Here is a 24,981-nt window from a genome sequence, read left to right on the forward strand (position 1 = left end):
ATGATCCGGGCGTTCTCCTTCCCCGTGAGCCCGGAGCGGGGCCGGCTCCGGGGCTGGTTGGAGGGGAGCCTGGCCGGGCTCTGCGAGCTCCACCTGCTGCGGGAGCGGCAGGAGCGCCGGGTGCGGCAGGCGCTGCGCCTCGGGACCGAGCCCGCCGAGCCGGCGGCCGGGGAGCCCGAGCCGGGCAGCGCCGGGGAGCCAGCCCCCGAGGAGCAGCTGGTGAGTCCGGGACGGGGTCCGGAGAGCGGGGGCGGCGGGGCCGAGGTAGGGGGCCGGGGGGTGCACGGGGCTGTTATGGGGCTGTGCGGAGAGCCCCCTGCTGTGCGGTGGGGGGGTGGGTAAATGGGGCTGTTATGGGGCTGGTGTGGAGGCAGTCCCCACTGTGTGGTATGTGTGGGGGGGTGTATGGGGCTGTTATAGGGGCGTGGGGGGAGCCCCCAGCTGTGCAGTGGGGTGATCTATGGGGGTGTGTGGGACTGTAATTGGGGTGTAGGGGGACCCACCAGCTGTGCACTGGGGGGTGTACAGGGCTGTTATGGGAGTAACCCCTAGCTGTGTAGTGTGTGTGGGGTCTATGGTGCTGTTAAGGGAGTGTATGGGGCTCTTACTGGGGTGTGGGGATTTATGAGGCTGTTCTGAGTGGGTGTGGGGGAGCCCCTAGTGATGTAGTGTGGGGTGTATGGGGCTGTTATTGGGGTATGGAGGGACCCCCCCAGCTGTTCGGGGGGGGGTGTAGAGGGCTGTTATGGGGACCTGGGGTTTATGAGGCTGTTCTGAGTGGGTGTGTGGGGAGCCCCTAGCTGTGTAATGTGGGGTCTATGGGGGTTTTATGGGGGTGTGGGAGCCCCCAGCTGTGCAGTTTGTGTTTTCTAGGGGTAGGGGAGCCCTTTTTTCCTGGGGCAGGTGAGCAGGAGGCTTCCTCTCCCCTTCCTTTGTATATTTAACTTGCATAGAAACATCTCAGACCCCCTGGCCTCTGGGAGTCCCTGGGCCCGGCCTGTTGCCTTACTCAAGTTGATGGCACCACCATGTCCTAGATTACATTGTCCCCTGCCCTGTGGTTGGAATCTGTTGATTTTTGTGTGTTTTCTCTATGGCAGTGTGGTTAGAGCAGAGAGCCTGGGAACCAGGACTCCTGGGTTCTATCCCTAGCGTTTGGAGGGGAGTGGAGTCGGTTAGAACCAGAGACTGGGAGTCAAGCCTCAAGGCCTCTGTTCCCAACTGGAGAAACCCAGGGCCCACCTTTCTTCCTGATTTGGATGGGCTTGCAGTTTAAACTGTTTTGGGAACATGAATCCAGTAAGCAACAAAGTAATGAATTATTGTGTGACCATGAGGCATTAGTTGGTAGATCTCCCACTAAGCATAATAGCAACTGGGCTTCTAGTGTCAGGGTTTTCTTGAGAGCTAGAGAAAGGAGGATATTCCTGATACCTTGGGATAGATGCGAGGGGAAGAATGGGGCCTGTGAAATTGCGAAGCGATAAACTGAAAGTAGAAGAAAATTAATTGTCTCCTGCAGTGATGCTGGAAAAATTTTTATAGTGGGGGTGCCTAGAGCTATTGAACCCAACTGTAAACCCTGTATATGATGAAAACCACTTCAAGTCAGGAGGTGTGGCATTACCCCAGAATCCCTAGTTCCAGCCCCTATGCTCTCCTGTGTAGCACAAAATTAACTTGTGGAATTCCCTGCTACAGGATGCTACCAATGCACAGTGCTTGGGTAAGAGTTAGAAAAAAGTTGATTGTTTTTTAATACAAAACCTCATCCTCATGCTTCAGAGCTGATCACTGGCTAATGGTCAGGAAGGCACCCAATCCGAGTGCACAGTTAAGTCCATTTCCTCCGTGCCATCCAGGAGAGAATGTATATCTAGACTGGCCCAGTGGTCTGCTCTGGTGCAGCAAGGAAGGGGGTGGTGGGGACACTGCACTCAACAGACCATTGATCATTTCTGCTTTGACATCTTCAGGAACAGAATTCAGTCTGAGCTCAGTCCCAGTACTAATGCAGGGGAAGGGCTGTCTTGCCATTGTCAAAGTAGACCAAGCACCTATTGTCTTCTCCTCCTTGTGTGGCTGGAAGGGAAGATCCTGCAGGCTGTGGGGCTATGCTGAGGCATCTAAGGGGAGGCCAGAGATGGCAGGTGAGGTGTTCCTCTGAGTCGGGGTGCTGGGGTGCCAACTGGGGATCAGGGCCCCATTGTGCTGACCGCTATGCGGGCAAGCCATAGAGAGTCCCTGCCTCAAAGACCTTACAGTGCAGGGCTGGATCCCTAGCTGGGGTAAATTGGCTGTAACTCCACTGGAGTCAGTGGGGCCAGATCCTCAGCTGGCATAAATCGGCGTTGCTCCACTAACTTCATTGTAGTGTTATGGAAAGCCCTCTGGAGCACGGGGTGTCTGTCTGTCAGAGCTCTGGTGCATGGGCTGCATCCTCCCCCATCTCCTTCTCAGCCCGCTCAGAGGGGAAAGCAGGTAGGGTGGGAGTTGAAAGGGGGTGTGTGTCGCTCATAAAACACGCGGTTGTCCGGTCATTGTTGGAAGTGGCAGGTTCCTCCATGTCACTGTGCTGGAGTCAGCTTGGACTTCGATTGTGTGGCAAGATTCCTTGCAGCACTGGGGTTGTGGTGAGCTTCCTCAGTGCAGTGTCATAGCTGGGAAGGGGTCAGCAGTGTGGTGAGCTTCTTCACTGTGGTGACCTGCCTCTCAGAGCTCAGGCTGTATCTGGGAGTGCTGGGTGAGGCAGGTCCCTCTCCGGCCTGAGGAGACCATATCTGAGGGAGAGAAATGGGGCAGGCTGCCTTTCCCTGGTGCATGGGGTAAGGTGTTGGTAGGGTCTGTGCCACCTCTGAGCTGGCTCTAACCTAAGACCCTGCAGTACCAAACCAGACCGTCCCCAGTGGCTCCTGGAGTGGGCTCGGGGGATGTTGTGTGTGTTTTGTGTCACTTTGTGTAACAAGCCCCGGGCAAAGGTATCTGTTGGGCATACGGGACCAGCTTACCTCTTGGAAAATTGTAATATAGCTAAAGCTATTCTCACTGGAGTGCTTCTCTTCCCTCATCTCTGCCCCTCCCCGCCTCAGCAGGACAGACAGATGGACAGCATTGCTGTGCTGTGCTCCAGACTGCTGCCCGTGCCGGGGGAGTTAGCGTAGCCAAGATCATGCTCCAGGGCAGGAGCTGGGCCTTGGAGCAGGGTCAGGAAGGGGATTCCTCAACTGCCCCTGCAGCACATTCAGCCGGTAGCATGGTTGATTCGGAAACATGGATGTTGACTGGTGCTGGTGGCAGGGTGATGGGCTGACATGATGTTGCAAATATCTTCATCCCCACTCCCATGCTCTGTTGTCTCTTAACAATGCTGCAATAGGGGCAGCTACAGGACTCGAGTGGCTTGGTGAGCTTCCTCCTAGCAGTGGCCCGGGTGGATTCTACATATAGGGGGAAATAGAGGCACAGCACAGACAGGGGGAGTAGCATACCCTGAGATCACCCAGCAAATCAGTGTCAGAGCCAGGAATAGAACCCAGGACTCAAGGCACCAAGTGCTTCTGCTGTAACCACTAGACCCCACTCCCCTGTTAGAGCTGGGGGTAGAACCCAGGAGTCCTGGTTCTCTGGCCCTGCTGCTCTAACCACCAGAGCCCACTCCCTTCTCAGATCTGGTGGTAAAACCCAGGAGTCCTGACTTTCAGCCCCCCTTCTCTAATCACCAGACCCCACTCCCCTTCCAGAGCTGGGGGTAGAACCCAGGAGTCCTGATTTCCCCCACTCCTAAGTGCTAAACCCCACCCCTCTCAAGGTGCCCTGTATTTTCAGTGCCCTGGATGTGCTATCTTGCTGATTTCACAGCTTGGCCTGTGCAGCCTTGGGAGCTTTTTGCGTCTCCGACCAGGTATCGCTTGGACCCCTAAAGGTCTTGTTCTGGAGGCTGGCATTACATGTCCCTTCTGCAGTTGCCAGGGCTATGGGGTTCCTGCTGGGCCTGGTACATCTCTGCCCCCCATCCCAGCCCCTCTTTCAGCTCCGGCTTCACCAGCTATTTACTGATTAAATAAAAAGATTTTGCTCTTCCCCCCCCTCCCCATTTAATTAAATCGACTTCACATTTGCGGAACCGCTGTCAAAAAGCCCGGCAGCGTCTTCCAGCAGGGGATTAATGGGGCGAGCAGCCAGCAGCCAATGACAGGCGTCTGCTTTGCATAGTGATGAGATCCTCTGGTGGGGTGGGGGTGAGCTGATCTGGAGACTGTTCCTTGGACCTGGCGTTGAGGGAAGACGGGGTAGGGAGGGCACTGGAGCTGTGCGGCCCTGAGGACGCGGCCGCAGTCAGATCAGGATGCGGAGCGCTGGCTGAATTCGTCCTGGTGCAGACACAAGCTGCGTGCCTTGGTGCTGATAACGCTGCTCCAGCGGTGGGGTAATGGGTCGTCGAGTCCTGCTGTCACCCCAAGACTGTCTGGGCTCCGATGGGGAGGGAATGAGTCAGCCAGAGACCAGGTTGCCTGGTCTTCCGTGTCTTCCATACACCCCTCTGCCCCTCCCATCTTGACTGTGTGTCAGTGGCGTGGTGAGCTGCCTCCGAGCAGTGCCGGCTAGACCCCAGGGCCAGGGCTGGGCCCAACCTCACACAGGGCACTTCTTTGGCCCCGCCCCTATGCCATGACCCCACCCCCTCTTGTGTTGGGCAGGAGTCACACATTCAACCATCCTATTTTGTTCCCATTTCTTTGGACTTTATCTTCTGGTTGGGCTGGGGTCCTTCCCGAGATTGGGAGGCTCCTTCCTCCCTCCGAGAAGGTTGGGAGTTTTTCAACAATTTCCTCCCGCCCCCCACAGGGAAACGCTGATGCATCAAAACCCAAATTTTTTGTGGAAAAGTTTCTTTGGTTTTGACAAATTTCCTGATTTTTTTTTTTTTGGTGGGGGGAAGGGGATAGTAAGTGTTACCACGTCCCTGTCGTCACATTTTCCAAAATGAGACAGTTCCAGTTTTTTTGTTTTTTTGGGGGAGTGGGGGAGACAAAAGGAAAATTTGAAGTTTAATTTATGGGGGGGGAAATGTAAACAAGGCAGGTAGGAATAAAAAAGGTTTCAATCAACACGAAACCTTTCAATTGGACCCAGTCTTCATGTTTCTATTTCCTTTACTACGTCGTCTTTTCTGGATTGCTGGTTGGTGAAAATTTTCAGGATTTTGACTTTTCTTCCCAATTTGGGACAGGAAAACTAGAAAATTCTTGGGGGATGGGCAATCTGTTTCCCATACAGCTATGCTTCCCCCCCCCATGTGTGTGTGTAGGGGAGGGGGGCTTCTGACACCATCCCAGCCTAGTGTGGTGAGTTTCTTCCGGGAGGTGTCCTGGCTAATGGAAGTTAGGACACCCCTCTCCCGCCCCCGGGGTGTGGTGAACTTCCTCAGGGAGTGCCGGTGGCTAGCATTGTCAGTGTCTTTAGCCCTGGCCTGGCCGCTTCCGGCTGCCTGGGTCTCCATGACGCGCCGTCCGGCATGCGCTCTGGCGGGCCTCGTCGGTCCCCTGCCTTCCAGATGGAGCTGGGGCGTGTGGGAGTCTTGGCGGTGGTGGTGGGGAAACACGTGAGTCGTCTAGAATGGGCCGGCAGCCGGCAGGCTGAGGTCGGCTCATGCCTGAGACATGACGGTGCACGAGGCTGTGGCTTGGCGTCCGGCGCAGCCCTGGTTTAGGGTTTCCTTGGGAGAGATGCTCAGACAAAGCAAAGCCCAGCCACGCGTCCTTGGCTGCAGCGTCCATCTCCCCCCGCCCCACACACCGCCCCACTGGCTCCGGCTGGGGCTGCCTTTCCGCTTGGAGTCTGATTTCTCCTCTCTGCTCCTCGTTTCTTCAAAGGCAAAAGCTGTTGGCAGCTCAGGATTGAGGCTGGGGAGCCATGGGGGTGGGATCCTTGGGCAAAGTGCTGCCTTTCCCCGGGCCTCGCTCTCCCCGTCAGTAACACAGGGGTAATAATCCTGCTCATATGATGCAGTGCCCTCTGTGGGGGGTGGCGATCTTGGGTGGGGAGGCTGCAGAATTGAACCGAAGCTGCTGCCAAGGAAGTAGCTGCATGATCCCAACCTGGCTGGTGGAAGCAGGGGGTGAGGCCTGTGGTTACAGAGGGGGAGCTGAGCAGCCAGTCCCCCCCCCCCCATCTCACTGGACTTTAAATCAGTGGGATGGGGGAGGGCTGAGAGTTGTCTGCATGAGGCAGGGCTGGTGGCAGCCGACAGCTGCATGGTCAGGGGCCTGGCGGTGGCTGCTGGGGGCAGACTGGGCCCCTTGGCTGGGCTGGCTGGAGCTGTTTCGCTCTGCTTGCCCCCCCACCCCATTCCTGGCTGCTGAGGGATGCTGAAGGGATGCAAGGGGGCAGGTTCCTCCCTGGTGCGCAGCCTCCCTTCCCCCACCGGTCTCTCCTGCGTCTTATCTCTGCTTTATTACTTATGGGCCATAACCGCTGGGCTGGGGGGGCTGCGCCGAAAGGAGCGAAACTCCGGCCTGGACTGGCGGGGGAGGGAGGGAGCTGTAGCTAGCAGGATGGATGGGACAGGGATGTTGCTGGTGCCAAGACGGGCTCCGTTACATCAGGGATCCTCCTCTGCGTCTCACCCCAACGTAGACCCCATTATTCCCCCAGCCCCAGAGAGCCCTCAAGACAGACCCTGTTGTCCACCCTCAGTAAGCCTCCTCCCAACTGATCTTAGCACAGACCCCCATCACACCCTCTCCTCCTGGGAGCCCTCACCCTATCGGATCCCAAAACAGACCCATTACCCCCTCCCCTCCTCAGTCACCAAATGTCTGTGTAGTGCCGAGGAGCCCTGATTGCAGTCGCTGTGTGTCTGGGCAGCGCCCGGCCCGGCGGGGCCCCGGTCTCGGTCGCTGTGTGTCTGGGCAGCGCCCGGCCCGGCGGGGCCCCGGTCTCGGTCGCTGTGTGTCTGGGCAGCGCCCGGCCCGGCGGGGCCCCGGTCTCGGTCGCTGTGTGTCTGGGCAGCGCCCGGCCCGGCGGGGCCCCGGTCTCGGTCGCTGTGTGTCTGGGCAGCGCCCGGCCCGGCGGGGCCCCGGTCTCGGTCGCTGTGTGTCTGGGCAGCGCCCGGCCCGGCGGGGCCCCGGTCTCGGTCGCTGTGTGTCTGGGCAGCGCCCGGCCCGGCGGGGCCCCGGTCTCGGTCGCTGTGTGTCTGGGCAGCGCCCCGGTCTCGGTCGCTGTGTGTCTGGGCAGCGCCCGGCCCGGCGGGGCCCCGGTCTCGGTCGCTGTGTGTCTGGGCAGCGCCCGGCCCGGCGGGGCCCCGGTCTCGGTCGCTGTGTGTCTGGGCAGCGCCCGGCCCGGCGGGGCCCCGGTCTCGGTCGCTGTGTGTCTGGGCAGCGCCCGGCCCGGCGGGGCCCCGGTCTCGGTCGCTGTGTGTCTGGGCAGCGCCCGGCCCGGCGGGGCCCCGGTCTCGGTCGCTGTGTGTCTGGGCAGCGCCCGGCACGACGGGGCCCCGATCTTAGACAAGAAAGAAAAAAAATAAAGCCAACGTGGAAATTCCAAAGTAGCGACATAAGTTGGATCACCCAGCCAGGAGAGGTTCTTATGTGTTCTTGGACCAGTTGCAATGACCTAGGCCGCCCTCCTCAGCTGGGGAAGGATCTTCAAGGGCTGCTTCCCAGTCTGGTCCTCTCCAGCTCAGTCCATCCCCTTCTCGTACCCTGTACGTTAGGATCACACATGGCACATCTGTCTAGCTAGGTCCTTGTATGGCCCCATCACCGTGGCAACTGTGCAAGCCCATTACCACAGTAACTGAGCACCTGATCTTCTCAGGACCCCATTTTACAGATGGGCAAGTGCTGCACCTCAATTTCCCCAGGGTCACAAAAGGAGCGTTTGTGACAGAGCTGGGACTTGAACCCTTGTCTCCTGCTGCTTTAACACTCCAGGCCAGGCCTGTTGCCAGAAACGTTGTTGCCTTGAGACTGGAAGGCGAGTAGAAGGCCCAGATGGAAGGAGGAGAGCTTGTGAATTCTGAACAGATGCTTAAAAAAATCTAAGGGCAGGGGTCTGCTCTGGTGCCATGGACCAAAAATCTACCCCACTCCTGTGCTGTGCACTCCTCCCCCTCCCCAGAGGTGACTGCATTTGATGGCTGCTGCTGGTGAGTGTGTGTGCACAGCTTGTGAAAAGATTTGAGATCCGCTGGGGAAACAGTGTAACAATATCAGAGCATTGCCATCTTCTGGAGAGACTTGGCATGGCTCTGCTGAGTGTCATAAGCCCTGTACTGCTAACACCTACCTCATGGGAGATTCTTCTTCAGCCCCGATAAGCTTTTGTGGCAGGAGGTGCTGGGTTCTATCCCTGTTGTTGGTGAGAAGTTCTGAGCTACCTCAGACCTTCCTCCAGATTATCTTTCTTGAGTGTGTCAGTGGCTTGCTGGAAAGATTACCACACCATGCCACGTAGCTGATTGTGGTTTCAGTTCAGGTGGAGGCATTAGCAGCTGTTAAATGCCGCAGGAACAAAAGAATCTGCTTTTATGCAAATATCCCTTGTAATTAAGAAGGCAAGGGAAAGAAAAAAGCTACCAAGGGGGCGGAAAGCCGCAGAGAAGATGCACAGTCAGGGATGTTGCTAAGTATAGCAGTGGCTAAATCATCCGTGGCGTAACTCCTGTGAGAATCAATGGTGTAACAGCTCAGTAAGTTTTTCAAAAGTCCTTTGGATCCAGGCTTCAAGTGCAAATCCCTCTACGGTCTTCCATAGCCTAACGGGGAAAAATCATTTCTAGGTATATGAACCACACACACTTCTATAGAGAGAAATGTATGTGTATTCAGATTTTATTCATCACGTACCCTGGCCCAAGACTACTTAGAGAATAGGGCACACAATGGTATTTGGTATTGAAGAAAAATAGGCAACCTCCAATGCTCACCCAATAAGAGAAATCCCGCCCCCGCATATATTTCCCCATATCTAGCTAATTAAAGAAATTCAGTCGTGGAACGGCCGGTAAGAAAGCTAGTGTGTCTCTACTAAGATCCTTTCCACGCCTCCAATGCTGATGCTTCTCTTCAAGAACGGATGTTTTTGTAAAAGACCTGCTGGAGTTCAAACAGGAATTAATTTGGGGTTATCCAGGAGGTCACACCACATGATCACAATGGTCCCTTCTGGATCCTAGAAATGCTCATTCAAGACTCCATCAGATGAAGCCAACCTTGATTTTTTTTTTTTTGTTTATTCTGAGAAAGGATGTTGTGTCCCCCCTCCCCCCCGAGTTAGGAATCAGTACCAGCCCCGAATTAATGGCCATTTACAAATTGGTTTTGGAAGCGTAGAAGATGAGAAATTTCGTCCTTCATCAAAATCGGTGGTTTAATTTTAACCTCCCAAACAAAATTGTAATTTTTTTCCTTGTTAGCGAAGCAAAAACTTTGCAGGAATTAAATGTTACTATGGAAGTGCCTGGGTGTTTTTTTTTTGTTTTTTTTTAGAACGAGCTCTTGTTCTAACGATTTAAACCTCATTCCAGAAATTATGGCTGGGAAATAATCTAGGGGAATTAGTTGCTTATGGAATTCACATGCCTAACTCCCCTACGAAATTCTAATCCTGTAAATCAGGTGGGATGATTCATTGTCTACTCCCCTACACCAGGGCAGAGTTGGTACTTAAGAATCTAAAGCCACTGATGGCCCAGGGGAGTTAGGCACCTCAGCTGGTCAGACCCTTTTTAAAAATCCTGCTTGGTGCCTCTCTGCATCTGGAGGCATCTAAATCCCTTTGTAAGCTTGGCCCTCCATGCCGGAGGCGATGGGGATGAAGCACTTATAAGCAACAGGAAGTTTATTTAAGTTATTTTCCTTTTTAAAATCCTTTAATGCTTGCCATTTGTATGGTGCTTTTCAGCCACAGGGTGCACAGCGGGTAGTATGGCCACGCCCCCTGGTTTACAGAAGGGAAACTGAGGCATGGAGGAGGAAAACAACTCCTTCAAAGGGTCAGTGGCAGAACTGGGGAGAGAGGCTAGGGGTCCTGACTCCCAGCCCTGCTGCTTTAACCACTTAACCCCACCCTGCTCTCGGAGCTGGGAATACAACCTGGTTTTCAATTGCCCTGGCTCTAACCACACTCTCCTACAACGGGGAATAAAACCCAGGAGTCCTGAATGCTAGTGTGAAACGTTGGCCTATGGGTCATGTGCTTTCCTCTGTGCTGGGTGTTTTTTATACACACACGTGCACAATGTACATCTCCAACTGTTGTTCCATTTTTTTTTTTTAGTACAGCCTCTCCGTTTCTCCGATCAGGAAAGCAGCCCTGACTGTCCAAGAGGAGTTTTCCTGCGGAGAAATGGGAGCTGTGCTTCCATCCAGTAGACTTTTATGGTCCGTCATCTCCTCTCCTCTCGGCCGAGGGAGAACGCTGAGCGGCAGCTTCTTTAAGGGAATGCAAGAGCGAGCGAGAGAGAACGGATACAAAGCTCAAGCCTGCAATCCCCTTGGCGGCGGTTGGCTGTCAGGATCCAGTGTGCTAAAGGCGCTCTCTGTAACGGCAAGGAGAGCAATCTGCTCTGAACTGCACCGTGGGGACCAGCAAGAGCTAGCTACTTAGTACAATGGTTCCCAGCCACAGCAGCTCGGTGATGCTGGAGCGCCGGGCCGGTGCAGTTCATGCTTTGGCCTGCCCTGCTATCCCTTGAGCTGGAGACATTGTGGCCTCATGGCTAAAATGCTGGCCTGGCACTCAGGAGACCTGGGTTCTCTTGCTGGCTCAGCCACTGGGTGAGTGGCTGTGCCTCAGTTTCCCTATCTGTAAAACGGGGGTTGTGATTCTGCCTTCCTGTGCCCTTTGAAATTTCATGGTGAAGAGCAAGGCTCCCCCCTGCTCCCCATTCGGCTGTAGCTTGGTGCCAGGCCCGAAACTCATGTGTCAGCTCCCTACAGAATCATGAGATGGCCCTACACTATTTCCAGACTTTCCCAAATAATGGGGTGAGGGGGATTCTTTCCATTTGCCTTCTGGAGCCTTTAGGGCATCCCATTTTCTAGCTATGTCTCCTCTACCACAAGCCCTACAGACTTAGATCTGGGGTAGGTCAAAGCGCAGTCTGGGTCAGTTATTGCATGGCAGGCTACTGCCAGGTAGATTCATGCCCCAGCTTGTTGCATGCTAATGGTTCATCTTGACAAGCCCTTACTTCATTAAGGAAAAAAAACGGAAGCAGATATTCTCCCATGACTCCGGGAGTTGGGTCTTGAAGTGCAAGAATTGGCAATGCTGGTTTATTATTTATCATTGTCATACCACAGTACCACCTAGTGGAGATCAGGGGCCATTGTGCCAAGCGCTGCACGTCCACAAAGTCCCTGCACACAGAGCTCACAGTCTAGGCAGCAGGAGATGCTGAGAGAAGTGATTTGCCAGCACCATATAGTCTGTGCAGAGCCAGAAATAGAGCCAGGGCACCCAGCTCCGAGTCTGGTGCCCTATCCACCAAGCCAGGCTGCCTCTAGCTGCTCTAACCTTTCTACCTCCTTAGGCTAGTGTGATGTTGGATGTGCTGGCCAATATGGCCAGGCTGGAAGATTTACTAGCCAGAGGGGTGAACCTGCAAGCTAGGTGCTGATCTGAAATATGGAAGGGGGAGGAGGCTAAAAACCTAGCAAGACCAGCCCATGCCTCTGTCTTCCCACTGCGGGAGATGAGAATGGGGACTGGGACGCTTCCCCTGTCTCTACTTTTCTGGGTCAACCTCTGCTAGTAGGTGTAATGAATCTGAAGCCACCTCTGGCTGCTGGCTCGGTGAAGGGTGGAACATTGAAACCTGGCAGGAAGTGAGAGACAGAGAGAGAGAAACTCCTACTGTGGTATCCTGTGGAACTCCCTGCCACATGATATCATTAAGGCCAAGAGCGTAGCAGGATTTTAAAGGAAGAGTCGCAAGTTTTCCAGATAAAAGAAGAATAGGAATTTTTGGTAGAAGGGATATAAGCCTTCATGCTTCAGGGCATACACCAACCTGCTAACCTAGGGGTCTGTCAGGAACTTCTGCTGTCGGTCGGGTATTCTATCATTGCCTGCCCGGGGGGCAGGGCAGGAAGGGCGGTTCTTGCACCTTCCTCTGAAGCAGCTGCTGCTGTCACAGACAGTTCCAATGCTCAGGCCTTTTATCCTGCGCTGGACTTAAAATGGGTGGAAATGGCCCCTTGAGAATCCCTCCCCCACAAGGGCTTCTCCCTAGCCAGTGTGGAGCTGGAGTGAGAGAACCTTGATCCCTGCCCGCGACATCGGGGGGCAATGTCAGTGTGCACTGCGCTGTGGCTATTCTCTCCTCCAGAGGGAACGGAGTGTGAATTAGAGTAGCCTTGAGGCTGCACTGGCTAACCCTGGGGGCTGGAGGAGGTCTAGAATACGATGGGGGGGAGGTGGCACTGTGCAAAAGGGCTTAAAACCACCTCCCACCATCACTGCCACAAACACGGGGGGTAGGATAGCTGGGAATCGGGCCCCACGATACTGCACTAGATGAGGTGCTGCTGGTCCAATCCGGCCCAGCACGTCCTAGCCCAGATTCCTAGTGCCTGTGTGGCATGCAAATTAGAGACTTGCACGGCATCCAAGCCACCATCCATTTGCTGCGCTAGCCCCACGTCCAGAGCCTGGCCCTTGGCTCTGCGGGATGCTGGGTTGCTGCATTGAGGTCACTTTAATTGAATTCTACATTTTAACCCTTTTTTAATCTTGACCTGAGCCGCGAACGGCGCAGAGTTTTATCCAGCTGCATTCAGCCAAGCCCTGGTGCTCGGGAAGTCATGGGATCTGACGGCACTTTTCCATTTCTGGTTGCTGCGATCTCTGCTTTAGCTCCGCTGCGCCCACCTCCTGCTTACAGCCGTTAGCTGGACGATAACGGCTCTGCCGAGGTCTGGCTTGTGTCTTTGTCTCCTTGTTGCTCCAACATCCAAACATGCGTTTGAATGCAGCCAAATGCAAGATCGAGTGTCTAGGAGCAAAGAATGCAGCTACAGGGGGGACTCTATCCTGGAAAGCAATGGCTCCGAAACAGACTGAGCGGTCACAGTGGCTGTCGCCTGTCGTGTTTGTACTGGACACTACATCCAGGCTCTGACCCCGGTTTGCGCCCAATGCCCCGCCTTGTGTCCACATACAAATTGCTCTGGCTTGGGTCAGCAAGCACTCACCTAGGCCCCTGCTAGGGGGGTGCATCAGAGCCCTGCTTCTGGTGTGACTCAGGCCCGAGCCCCGTCATTTTGCCGTGTGGACACAGCCTGAGTCGGGCTGCAGACGGCATAGTGCCGTGTGGTCGTGTTAGCATGGCTGAGAGACCCCAGCCCAACACTTGTAAGCCCAGCTTTGCAAAGCAGTGTGGAGTCTCAAGCATGGACTTGGAAAGGTCGAGTCCACATGCCGGGGTCCACAGACCCAGGTTCGCAATCCAGTGTAGACACACCCTGTCAATCCCATCCTCGACCTGACAAACCGTCTGAGCAACCATTTCAAGTGCAAGGCCCTGATTGGCTGGCATTGGAGTAGGGCCTTCAACCTGGCTCGCTGTATCCCTAGCGACCGCCCTGACCACTGGGCTACTCAATCTCTCTTTTTGGCCCAGTGGCTAGTTAATGACTTCTGCAAAGGGACAAGATGTAGGCTGATTCTCCAGCTTCATGAGTGGGACCCCCTTTGGGGAAATGGGAGACACAAGTTCAATTCCCTGGACTAGACCATGCCTGGATCTCATTCTAGTGCTCAGCTGGAGAACTGAGCAATCCATGTTTAGTTTTAAAGGGATGGAGTGGAGAGTAATGGTTAAAGCGGGATGGGGGAGGGGGAGTCAGGACCCTTGGGTTCTGTTCCTAGTTCTGGTGGGATTTAGTGGGTCAGAGCAGGGGGCTGGGAATCAGGACACCTGGGTTCTCTTCCTCCTGCTCTAGGAGGGGCATGGGGTGCAGGGGGTGAGAACAGGAGCGGCTGGGAGTTAGGACTCCTGGGTTCCATTCTTTGCTCTGCCATTGGCTCTTTGATCTTAGGCAAGTCAGTAAGCCTCAGTTTCCCCATTTGTAAAACAGGGATAGTGCTGAGCCGGTGGGACTGGGAATCCAGACTCCTGAGTTCTATTCATTAGAACGGCCTTACTGGGTCAGACCAAGGGTCCATCTAGCCCAGTATCCTGTCTTCTGGCAGTGACCAGTGCCAGGTGTTTCAAAGGGAATGAACACACCAGGGCAGTTCTCGAGTGATCCATCCCCTGTTGCCCAGTCCCAGCTTCTGGCAGTCAGAGGTTTAGGGACACCCGGAGCATGGGGTTGTGCCTGTGACCATCTTGGCTAATAGCCACTGATGGGGACCTGTGCTCTAAGAACTTATCCAGTTCATTTTTGAACCCACTTATACTTTTGGCCTTCACAACATCCTCTGGCAAGGAGTTCCACAGATGGACTGTGCGCTCGGTGAAGAAATATTTCCTTTTATTTGTTTTAAGCCTGCTGCCTGTTAATTTCATTGGGAGCCTCTTTGGTTCTTGTGTGATGTGAAAGGGTAAATAGCGCTTCCCCAGTCCCTTTCTTCACATCCGTCCTAGTCCCAGAGGACTTGAACCTGGGTGTCCCATATCCCAGGAATGCGTCCTAACCTCTGGGCTGTTGGCTGTTCCAGGCTGAGAGGGGCACGTGCGCGCATTCTCTCTTTCTCTTTCAAAAGGTCTTGGTTCGTTCCAGTGTGAAATAAAAACAAATTTTGAAACCTTGACGTTTTCTGCGGAGGGGGATTTGTGCTTTCTGACCAGCCCCCGGCGTTCCCTCTGTATACAGCTACCGGGATCTGGAAAAACCGCCTCCCAGCAAGAGAGGAAGGGCGCTCAAGTCTGTTTAGTTTATTGAAAGGACACCTAAGAGGCAGCTTGGTCTGGGTGGATAAACATCCACAGGGGGAGATCTCTGGTGTAACGGGCTTGGTAACGTACCAGATAAGCCATAACAGGAGGCAGTGACTGGAAGCTGAAGCCAGAGAAATTCAGACTGTAAACAAGACTCAAGTTCTTAAACAGGAAAAGGAACTAACCATTGGAACGACTGACCGAGGGGCAGTGGTGGATTCTCCGCTGCTTGGAGGCTTTCTGCTGAAATCGGACATTTCTTTCCCACTCTAGCTCGACCACAAGATATGGGCTGGAAGTGGGATTCTCTGGCCTAGGTTATACAGGTCAGACAGGCTGATCAGAATGATGGTTCCTTCTCAGCTTAAAATCTCCGAATCACCAAAGTAAGCCCCAGCTCCCCTGTAGTCACTCCCTGCAGAGCTTCTGCCAATCCCACCCTAGATCTCCTCTTCCTCTTTCTTCACAGAGCCCCAAGTGCTGCTGAGATTGTCACAATTCCTCTGCCTTTCTGACTGTGGCTCGAGGCATCCTGTTTAAATATATCCCCCCCTGGCCCCCCGTACGATGTCTGTATGTGGCTCTGTTCTGTAATTTATCCCATACGCTCTCCCCGGCCCGATCTTTCGTTCGGCGAGGGATAGCTCGGAGCAGCATGTGGAGGAGCCCCACACCTGGTTCTCATTTGAGCTCTCTTTTGGAGAACGGAGCAAGCTATGTTTAGTTTTAAAGGGGAAGAGATGGGATTTAATTGCTAGAGGAGCAGGGATATGAGAATGGGGACTCCTGGGTTCTATTCCCAGATCTGGGAGGGGAGTGGGAGCCAGGACTCCTGGGTTCTATAGCTCCGCCATTGATTCTAGTTGTAGGGAAAGTCAGTATGCCTCAGTTTCCCCAATTTGTAAACCAGGGAAACAGCTGGGGAGCAGAAAGGGTTAATATTTATACAGTATCCTGGAGGTGTCAAGTGCCGCATACATGATAATATTTGCTGCCTTGTGCTGGTGAGAGGCAAGAAGTGGAACCGATTAGAATCGGAGTGAAAACAACCCAGCTGTGTTTCAGGGTTCCTGAGTGAGGTGAAAGGCAGGCAGGAAACCCAGCGCATAAGTAAGATTTTTGCAATCTCTAACCAGATCAGATCCCTTTCCCTGAGGCAAGTTGCCTGATATTGTGCTGCAACTAATCTTAGCCACGAAGCCAGGAGGAAAGTAGGCTAGATTTAAATATACACCAGGTCTCTTAATGCAGAGGATTTTTTTTTTTTTAAAAGTGATTTCATATGATTTTAAAAATTGGGAGGGGAGAGGATTTCATCTTGTGGAGCCATATTGATCCTCCCACACATGCAGGGTGTCATCAGAGTTGGGGTCATTGGATTCACAGCGCAGTCCTGGTAGCAGCAGTAGGCTGTTATCTTCTGTGGGGATCTGCCACTAGAGGTGGATGAGAGACACATGTTGACTGTGGGTTTCACAGCTATTTGCTGACACCAGAGGGATGTTGAGGCTCATGACTGGTCCTCCTTCTATCCCACTCCCTCTTCCTACCTGCATCTCTTCTATTCCCCATCCGGCCTCCTCATTCCTCGCCCTTCTGCATTCCAGTTTGGCAGCTGTCTCCTATGCTGCATCGTGTCAACAGGGGGAGCGCTCAAAGTGCCAGAGAGAATCTCCTTGTTCTTTGTTCTGCATTGCCTCCACTACCAGCATCCCCAAGGAGCAATTTCCAGGAGTCCTGCTCAGCCCCTGTAGCCCTGGGCTGGAGCATATTCAGTTGTTCGGTTGGGATGGTGCACAGGCAGTCTGGCTGGCACACAGGACAGACAGATTCTCAGGGGAACAGCAGAAGGCACATCCCTGGCCCCTCTGCCAGATTTCAAGTCCCTGCCCCAAAGCATGGGGGCACTAGAGCTTCTCAACCAAATGGCTGGAAGAAAATATATATTTTTTGGAGCATGGCCAAAGTGCTGTATTCCCCTCTAACTTTGTTCTCAAAAACAGCTGACCTGTTTTAGCTGAAACTTTCCAGAAAAATTCAGCTGGAGGCTGACACCCAGCATGGAAAATTTCAACCTGAACAGCTGAAGTTATAAGTAACCAAAAACAGGCTCTTATAATGGAAACTGTCAGACAACCTTAACGACTGATATCACTATCTGGGCTGCCGATAACACACCCATGCAAATCGCAGATCCAGTGCTCCTTGCCGTTATATCCCAGGATGTATCTTTCAGCTCCATCCTTTACCAGAGGCTAATTGTGGCTGCTTGGCAGTTGGATCGGGATTGGTTTTTCAAACACATTTGTGTGTGTGGATTTAGATGTTTGAAATGCGCCAGCACCAGATATTACAGAGCTTAACAGGATTCCAAAAAGGATTAGCCATTTATAGGAATAATAAGAACAGTTGCGGCTACACGCGCTGGGATGAAAATTTACATGGGATATAAATCTGCCTGCCTCGGGGTATAATCCCACTGCAAACGGATGGAGATTGGGAGAACTTCCCTCATAGATGGATTAGCTGGTCACAGTTGTATCCGCAGTGCCTTGAACTTGCCTCTGAAGTACCTGGACTAGCCATGGAGAGGTAGGGTGCACTTCCTAGGGGGTGATTTTAAAGTCTTTTTCCAGTTTAAAAATCTTTGGACCAGGAGCTCAGCTGGTGCAAATTGGTGCAGCGCTGTTTGCTCCAATGGAGTGATGCTGAATTATACCAGCTGAGGATCTGGTTCTATTCATTTCAGTGTTGCTGTGCCAACTGGGAATCTGGCCCATTGACGCCACCAGTTGGGGGCCCAGACCCTTAGCTGACATCAGTAACTCAAAGAGAATAATTTGGTTTTTATTTTGATAGACCCCCTTGAAAAAAAATTCTTTCCACGTTGTCAGACCAAACAGACCTTTATGGCTGGGATTTTAACTCCCAGGGCTCCTGGGTTTCCAGCTATGGGAGGGAAGTGGGGTCTAGTGGATTGGAGTGGGTAGGAGGGAGGGGGCTGGGATGGGTTCTATCCCTGGCTCTGGGAAGGAAGTAGAATCTAGTGCAGGGGTCGGCAACCTTTCAGACGCGATGTGCTGAGTCTTCATTTAGTCATTCTCATTTAAGGTTTCGCGTGCCAGTAATACATTTTAATGTTTTTAGAAGGTCTCTTTCTATAAGTCTGTAATATATAATTAAACTATTGTTGTATGTAAAGTAAATAAGGTTTCTAAAATGTTTAAGAAGCTTCATTTAAAATTAAATTAAAATGCAGAGCCCCCTGGACTGGTGGCCAGGACCCAGGCAGTGTGAGTGCCACTGAAAATCAGCCTTTGGCACTCATGCCATAGGTTGTCTACCCCGATCTAGTGGGTTAGAGCAGGAGGGCTGGGAGCCAGGACCCCTGGGTTCCAGTCCTCACTGTGGGACAGGAGCATGATTTAGTTATTAGACTGTCAAATTGCCAGCCTTCCCTCATACAGCCTAGCTCAGAGCAGGGCTAGCTGACACAGCAGTTAAAACCCTGATGGCTGTCGGTTCGGCCGTGGGACCTGCATGGCTGGATCATCTGTCCAGGGGAAAGTACAGTGAACTCATGGGTGATGCATGCAGGTTGTTTCAGCCCTTACATGTGTACTTAATGGGGTGCCTACATGCACCCTTATAGTAAGGTGCCCTGATACTGTGAGGGATAGTAAGGATCTGACTAGAACAGGGCTGGTGCCATTGGAGGATTTGATGAGGCAGAAAGTCCTGTGATCAAGACCATTGAGGGCCAGGTTTTCCAAAGCCCAGCATCCACGTCTGGGACCTCAGCACCCAATTCATTTAGGTCTCTAAATGGAAATTCTGGCCTGGCTTGTGGGTGCTGCCCCCTTCTGGATAGTCCATGTAACAATCACCTCAGGTCCTGCTCTCGCCCCATTAATGTAGCATCTGAGCACTCCACAAACTTTAATGTAAGGATCTTCCCAGCATTCCTATGAGGTAGGACAGCTGTGCTCATTATACAGATGGGAAAACTGAGCACAGAGAACCTTGTGTCTAAGGTCACACAGGGAGGCTGTGGTGGAGCAAGGAATTGAACCTATCTCTTCTCAGTCTGAGGCTTGAGCCCCTGACCATTAGGCTAGCTTTCCCCCTTCCTTACCAGTCTTGTTCTTTCTCTGCTATCCAGACCCTGCTACGCTGAACCTGAAAGACATGAAGAAAACAAACCCTCGGGGTCCCCCCAGAGTTTTACAGTTTTTTTGAGGTGTGGGGCATAGTTAGGAAATTTGCCATTTTTATGTCCAGCCTCTTCACAAAATGGCTGGACTTCACCCATGAGCCTGACACCGAGGGCCTCTGGGAGACAGATGGTGGAAACAGAGGGGAACAGTTAGGTGCTGGATGGACAATAAAGAGTTGGGGGGTCAAGAATAGGGGGGAATTGCTCCTTCCGTGGGTGGGGGAGAAATTTATCAGATGTCCCTAGAGCAGCAGGATAATCCCTCATTTCGAATGTCACTTGTTAAGGGGTGCGGGGAGGACATGGGCTGTATTTATTGAGTAGGGGGTGGATCTTGGATAGGATGGGAATACCCACCCCCAGCCCCTTTGTTTGCAGCCCCCTGAGCTGTAATTTATTCATCAACATTGATGATGTAGTAGGAATAATTAATTTCCTCCGGCGCTGACCGGGTGTCACCCCCCCCTTTCCTCAGGAGCCGTGATAAATGAACCCCACTCTCAATCTCTGAGCTGAAATTCACCCCAGGCAGAGGGGAGGGCAGCCAGGCGTGAAGCAGAGATAGCAGGGATAGGATGAGGGGCAGGGGGAGGCCTGTGTGTGCACGTATCCCCAGTGCAGGGGTGGGGAGCTCTTCCCAGGGTGGTTTGTGTTGGAGGGATGGGGGAGGTTTTCCTTTCCCCCCCACTCATTCATTCTCTCACTCATTTGTATCTCTCCTTTCTTTGTTGTGTTTTCTGTCTGTCTTATCCCCACGTAACCCCGTCTGTCCATTTCAACACACCTCTCCTTTTCCCTCTCCTGCCCTCGTGTTCGATTTCGCCTGTCTGTTTCCTTCTCTCTCACTCCTCCTCCTGCCGGTTTGAAATCTCCCTAGAACCGACGGGCCGGGGCTGACGGTGGCCCAGGCTGTGGGCTGATGACACCTTTTATGAACCGGCTTGTAGGCAGGACGCTGTTCAGTTGATGTGGGGTGTTAAGAGTTTGCCTGAACTTGGTGGCGCTGATGCTTTAGGGATCCAGGTTTGATGTCTGCTGGGTGTGTTGTGCTTTTTGTTCCTTGTCTTGGTATTTTAGAAACTTTTTAAAAAGTTTTAATGAAATTTGATGTGAATAAAGGTATTTTTCATGACGTCTTTCCTTTTCCCTCTGTTCTCTCTCCCTCTCTTCTCTCCATCTCTTGTTCTCCCCGCCCCATCCCGACGGGCTCTGGCCCCATCAGAACATCCCCCTCCCACCTGTGCCCACTCCCGCTCCTTGCAGCTCAGGAAGCTTCCCCCACCTCTGTTGGGCCGAGGAGTTCTGGGATCCGGCTGCCTCCTGCTTTCCTGACCTTATTGGGGCAGGGTAGAGGCCAGCACAGGTTCCGAAGAGCCTGGGGCCCGTCTCCTGGCTCCCTGGGCCTTGTTCCCCTGGGTGGCTGCACACCCCATATCTGGGGGTGGGGGTTGGGGTATCCCAATGCAGTGGGGCCAGGTGGTAGCTGTTTCCCCTCCCCCCAGACCTGGAGCTGTCAGCTTCCCCCGTTCCCTGGGGTGATGACAGTCCCCCCCCCCCACTTTTGTCTCCAGCAGAGTTTGAGCGACAGCCCCAAATGGGTCTCATTGTCTCGCCGCACCCATCTGTCTGGAGGCCAAAGGTCACCCAGCGGACCCTGCCCCCCCCCACCTGCATGTGGGCTGTCTGCAGCATATCCCCCCCCAGAGTGCAAAGTTCAATTGAGTGTAAACATGGTGTGGGGTGGCGCTCAGGGGGTAGCTGACCCTCCCGCCACAACTATCTACTGCTGATGGGGGGTGGCAGTTTGAGCCCTGATTTTGGGAGGGGGCTGAGGGGGTGACATGTAGCAATGACTTTGGGGGGGTCACCGTTAGGTGGAGCTTGGAAGGCCCCTGTTGCTGGAGTATTAATGCCTTGCTAACATCCCACCCCTCTCTGGTTTCTTTCCAGGATGCGCTGCCTGGTCTGATGTGGGAACTGGAGCAGCAAGTGGGCGGGCTGCGGCTGTACCCCGAAAAGGCCTGCGGGGAGGCGGCCGAGACGGACAGCTGGCCCAGCTCGGGTAGGGACCCTGGTCGTGTGATATGGGGGTGGGAGGGTGTCTCAGATCGGGGGAGAGATGCAGCCGATCCTCACCCCCCGATTATCCCTGCAGGGAAATGGGACCCCAGAGCTGCGTCTCACACCCCAGATTCCAAGCTGAGGCCCACCCAGGGAACTGGCTGGCTGGCTGCCCCATGGGCTGCTCCCATCCCCTGCTGCAGGTCAGCTGACCTGACCTGCCCCCATTAGCAGTTCCCACAGATCATGGGGCCAGTCTCCTCTACTGCTCTGGGGCCAGTGCCCCCCACATTCCCCAGTTCTCCTTGTCTTCCCTCTGCCCCTCCAGCCTAGTCTATCACTGTCCTCCCCGTCACCTGCCTCCCCCTTCCCTGCCCCCCAGCTCATGGCTTCCTCTTTCTATCCCCCATGGCTGTCCCACAAATCCATCCCTGCCCCCTCTCCCCCCTGCGGTTCACAGCTGCCCTCCAGCTCACAGCTAACATCTCTTGCAGGTTTCTACGAGGGCGCCTCCTCTGCGATGGCCTCAGACTCACCAGTCTCCGGCTTCGGGGACTCTTCCAGCTTCCTCTCCGTCTCCGGCTCCTGCTCCCGCATTGGCCAGGCCGAGTCGCGTGGCAGCTATGCCAGTGAGCGCCCCAAATCCGTGGGTGAGTGGCTGCCTGGCTCCTGAGACCAGAGCGAGACTGGGGTCGCCCTGCTGATCTGGTGGAGGGAGGGAAGGATATGGGGCTGGACGGGCCTGAGGGTTAGGTCATTGGGGATACCGGGATGGACGGGGCCGTGTGTTGGGTCCTGGGGGATACTGGTCTGGATGGGTTGTCAGGGTCCTGGCCAAGGAGAGTTGGGGGGTAGCGAATGGGGCTGGCCTGTCTCTGAGGTTGCCTTTGTCCCTATGGGAGCGAGGAGGGCCGAGCACTGCCCCCTTCAGCTGGAGCCTCCTTGCATGGGTCTGTCCCTCCCTCTGTCCGCAGGTCTGTTTCTCAGTCCATGTCTCTCTGTCCCGCAGGCGAGGTGGGCAGCAGTGGCAAAGACAGTGCTGGGCGGGGCATGGTTCCCCGCTCCTCCTCGGCCCCCTACTCCAGCTGTCAGGACTACCTCTCTGAGCCGCCCCCGCGCCTCCCTCCCCGGGACAGCCTGGACCCCTTCCTGTACCCCAGTCCCCTTCACGCTGTGGCCATGCAGAACCCGCTGCTCCGTGGCCGCCTCTATGATGCTACCCCCTTCTCGCCGGGCCTGGCCTATGGTGCGGAGCAGGCCGGGGGGCTGGAGGAGTTCGGGGGGCAGGAGCTGCCCTGTTACCCCGAGGCCGCGCACTGCCACAAGGTGGAGAGCTACATCTCGCGGCTGATTCGCCGGCGCAGCCAGCTGGCACGGGGCGGGAAGCCCCGGACTAGCCTCAACGCCGAGCCGCCCGCCAAGGCAGTGGCCCGCCAGAACAGCCTCTGCAAGAGGCCCTCAGAGCTGCTGGCCCCCCAGGTGGAGCGCAAGCACCCCCCGGCCATGGAGCGAGGCAGCAGCACCCCCTCGCCCTGCGGCTACGAGGGTGGGGCCGGCGCGGCGACCCGGATCTGGTCGTCCTGGGACGCTGCGGCCGAGAGGACGCTGGCAGCCAAGGGGGCCCCGGAAGGCTACGCCCCGCCCCACTCCAGCCTCCAGAAGCCCCCCAAGCTGCAGGTGCTGGCCCACCTCCGGCCTGCCCTGTCGGTGGATCACTACGAGGAGGGGCCAGGCGAGGACGGTGCCCATGCCAGGAATGGCCAGGAACCCCTTCCCTACGAGGAGAGGGGGGGCCGCCCCCCGCTGGCCTGCACCGAGGACGGGGCCTGCCAGATGGTAAAGGCTCAGTACATCCCAGCCCAGCAGCCCCCCCGTGCCCAGCAGGCCCACCGAGGTGCCAAAAAGAAGCCCCCTCCCCTCACCAAGGGGCGCTCGATGGAGCTGTCACCAGAGCGGGCCCCGGTGACGCCCAGGGAGAGGCCTCGGGCAGCGGCGATGCCCAAGAAGTGCCGCTTCACTGAGGAAGGTGGCGAAGTGCCAGGGGGGCGCCGGGCTAGTGCCAGGAAAGGCTCCCCCCGGGGCAAGAAGGCGGCGCGCTCCCAGTCGGAGAACAGCCTCCTGAACAAGCCGGGCACCTTGGGCACCAAGTACCACACGGTGGAGCGGGATGAGGTGGTGCTCAAGCCGTCCCGGCAGCGCCGCCCCCACCCAGGCGCTGCCGGCTACCGGAAGTGGCGCTCGACGGCAGAGATCTGCCAGGAGGAGGCAGGCGCTGGGGAGCCACAGCGGAGTCGGCGGGTGGGGCGGAGCGGGCCGGGCGCCGCCTCACCCCCCCGCAACGTGCTGTACGGCTACGCCGGGAGCGACTCGGAGTGCTCAGGCGGGCGGGGTGGCGGGGCGCGGCGGGCCCCCGTGTGCCGGCTGGAGGAGGGGCTGGCTTACGGTGACAGTGAGTCCAGCCTGAGCGAGGGCGGCTCGCCCGCCTTCAGCACCGGCTCCAGCGACACGGATGAGAGCAGTGGGCTGGTGTGGCCCCAGCAGCTCTCGCCGCAGCTGGTCGCCAGCACGGGGCCCGGCCAGGCCGGCGGGCGGCCCAAGGTTTTTGTCAAGATCAAGGCCTCGCACGCCCTCAAGAAGAAGATTATGCGCTTCCGATCGGGCTCCCTGAAAGTGATGACGACGGTGTGAGGTCCTGGGCTGGGGGGGTCTAATCCCCCCCGTTATCCCCTGCAGCCTCGGGGTGACCCCGACCCACACCCTCTCCAGCCTTCTTCCCCCCCCCCCACCAACTCTGCCCCATACCGCCCTGGCCAGGGGCAGCCTAACCCATTCCCACTCTGTGCCCCATACCCCCTTGGCCTGGGGGGGCACTGACCCCCTGTCTACTCCCTCCAGCTTGGAGTATCCCCTGACCCATACCCCTCCAGCCTGATCCACCACACTCCATACCCCATGGCCTTTTGGAGAGGGGGAGGCTGACTCACCCCACCCCATCTACCCTCCCAACCTGATCCAACCCCTCCGGGATTATCCAGACCACCCCCCACCCTCAGCCTGGGAATGTCACTTGCCCCAACCCCCAGCCTGATCGACACCCTGACCTGACCTAGCTTGGGGGTTCCCCTTGACCCCTTATTCCACCCCCCAGCCTGGCAGGCCCCTGACCCACCCTGGATCCATGCACCCCCAGCCTAGGGTTCCCCTCACCTCATGACCCCCACTCCTACTTGCCTTGGGAGGGGCATGTCATTCCTCCTTCTCACCCAGCTTTGAGGCTCCTCTGATCTCCTTTTCCCGCTGGCCCGGTTCTGCTCCCCAGCTTGCCAATTTTGGTTGGATGTATTTCATCACATGACATCATCTTTAATTAAAGATTCGTCTTTAATTCCTGGAGACTCCAGGACAATCCTGGAGAGGCAACCCTTTCTCCTGCTCCCAGATCCTCCTCCCCAAACCCTTCCCTGCCTGGCCCCGTGATGCAAACCTCAGGCCGGAAGCTGGTCGGTTGAAGCCCCCAGGTTTCATTTTTAGCAGAGGTGCAAGATGCCCCCCTCATCCCCCACCAGTCTGCATGGGCTGGGGGATGCCATGATGGGGCAGGGGGCGCTGGCTGCTAGGGGTCAGTGGGTTACATTGCGACTGGGCAGCTGGTGCTAAAATTAATTTGGGAGGGAATTGGGTGGGGGAGCTGCAGTCTGCCCTGACTCACCGTCACCGTTGTTCGTGAGCACTCCCTTCCCTGGGGCGAGACCCTCGCTGCCAACCCCACTCCTGTCCCAGAGGAAATGGCACTCGGGAAACCTTTTAGTGG

At 55.4% G+C, this 24,981-nt stretch overlaps 1 protein-coding gene across 1 annotated transcript; it reads left to right on the plus strand.

Moving 5' to 3' along the window:
* DACT3 (dishevelled binding antagonist of beta catenin 3) lies at positions 1 to 24,550 on the plus strand. The gene is made up of 4 exons (XM_030544695.1): positions 1 to 219; positions 21,060 to 21,171; positions 21,665 to 21,820; positions 22,180 to 24,550. The coding sequence occupies exons 1-4, from the start codon at positions 1 to 3 to the stop codon at positions 23,856 to 23,858; spliced, it is 2,166 nt and encodes a 721-aa protein (XP_030400555.1). The 3' UTR covers positions 23,859 to 24,550.
* Positions 24,551 to 24,981: the final 431 nt, after the last annotated feature.

The sequence above is a fragment of the Gopherus evgoodei genome, unplaced genomic scaffold (genome assembly GCF_007399415.2).
Source record: "Gopherus evgoodei ecotype Sinaloan lineage unplaced genomic scaffold, rGopEvg1_v1.p scaffold_34_arrow_ctg1, whole genome shotgun sequence".
Lineage (NCBI taxonomy): Eukaryota > Metazoa > Chordata > Testudines > Testudinidae > Gopherus > Gopherus evgoodei.

Excerpts from the sequence above, each read along its gene's own strand:
- DACT3 (XM_030544695.1), top strand. The coding sequence starts at position 1 with ATGATCCGGGCGTTCTCCTTCCCCGTGAGCCCGGAGCGGGGCCGGCTC. Across the intron at positions 220-21,059 it reads CAGCCCCCGAGGAGCAGCTG|GATGCGCTGCCTGGTCTGAT; the intron begins GTGAGTCCGGGA and ends GTTTCTTTCCAG. Across the intron at positions 21,172-21,664 it reads GGACAGCTGGCCCAGCTCGG|GTTTCTACGAGGGCGCCTCC; the intron begins GTAGGGACCCTG and ends CATCTCTTGCAG.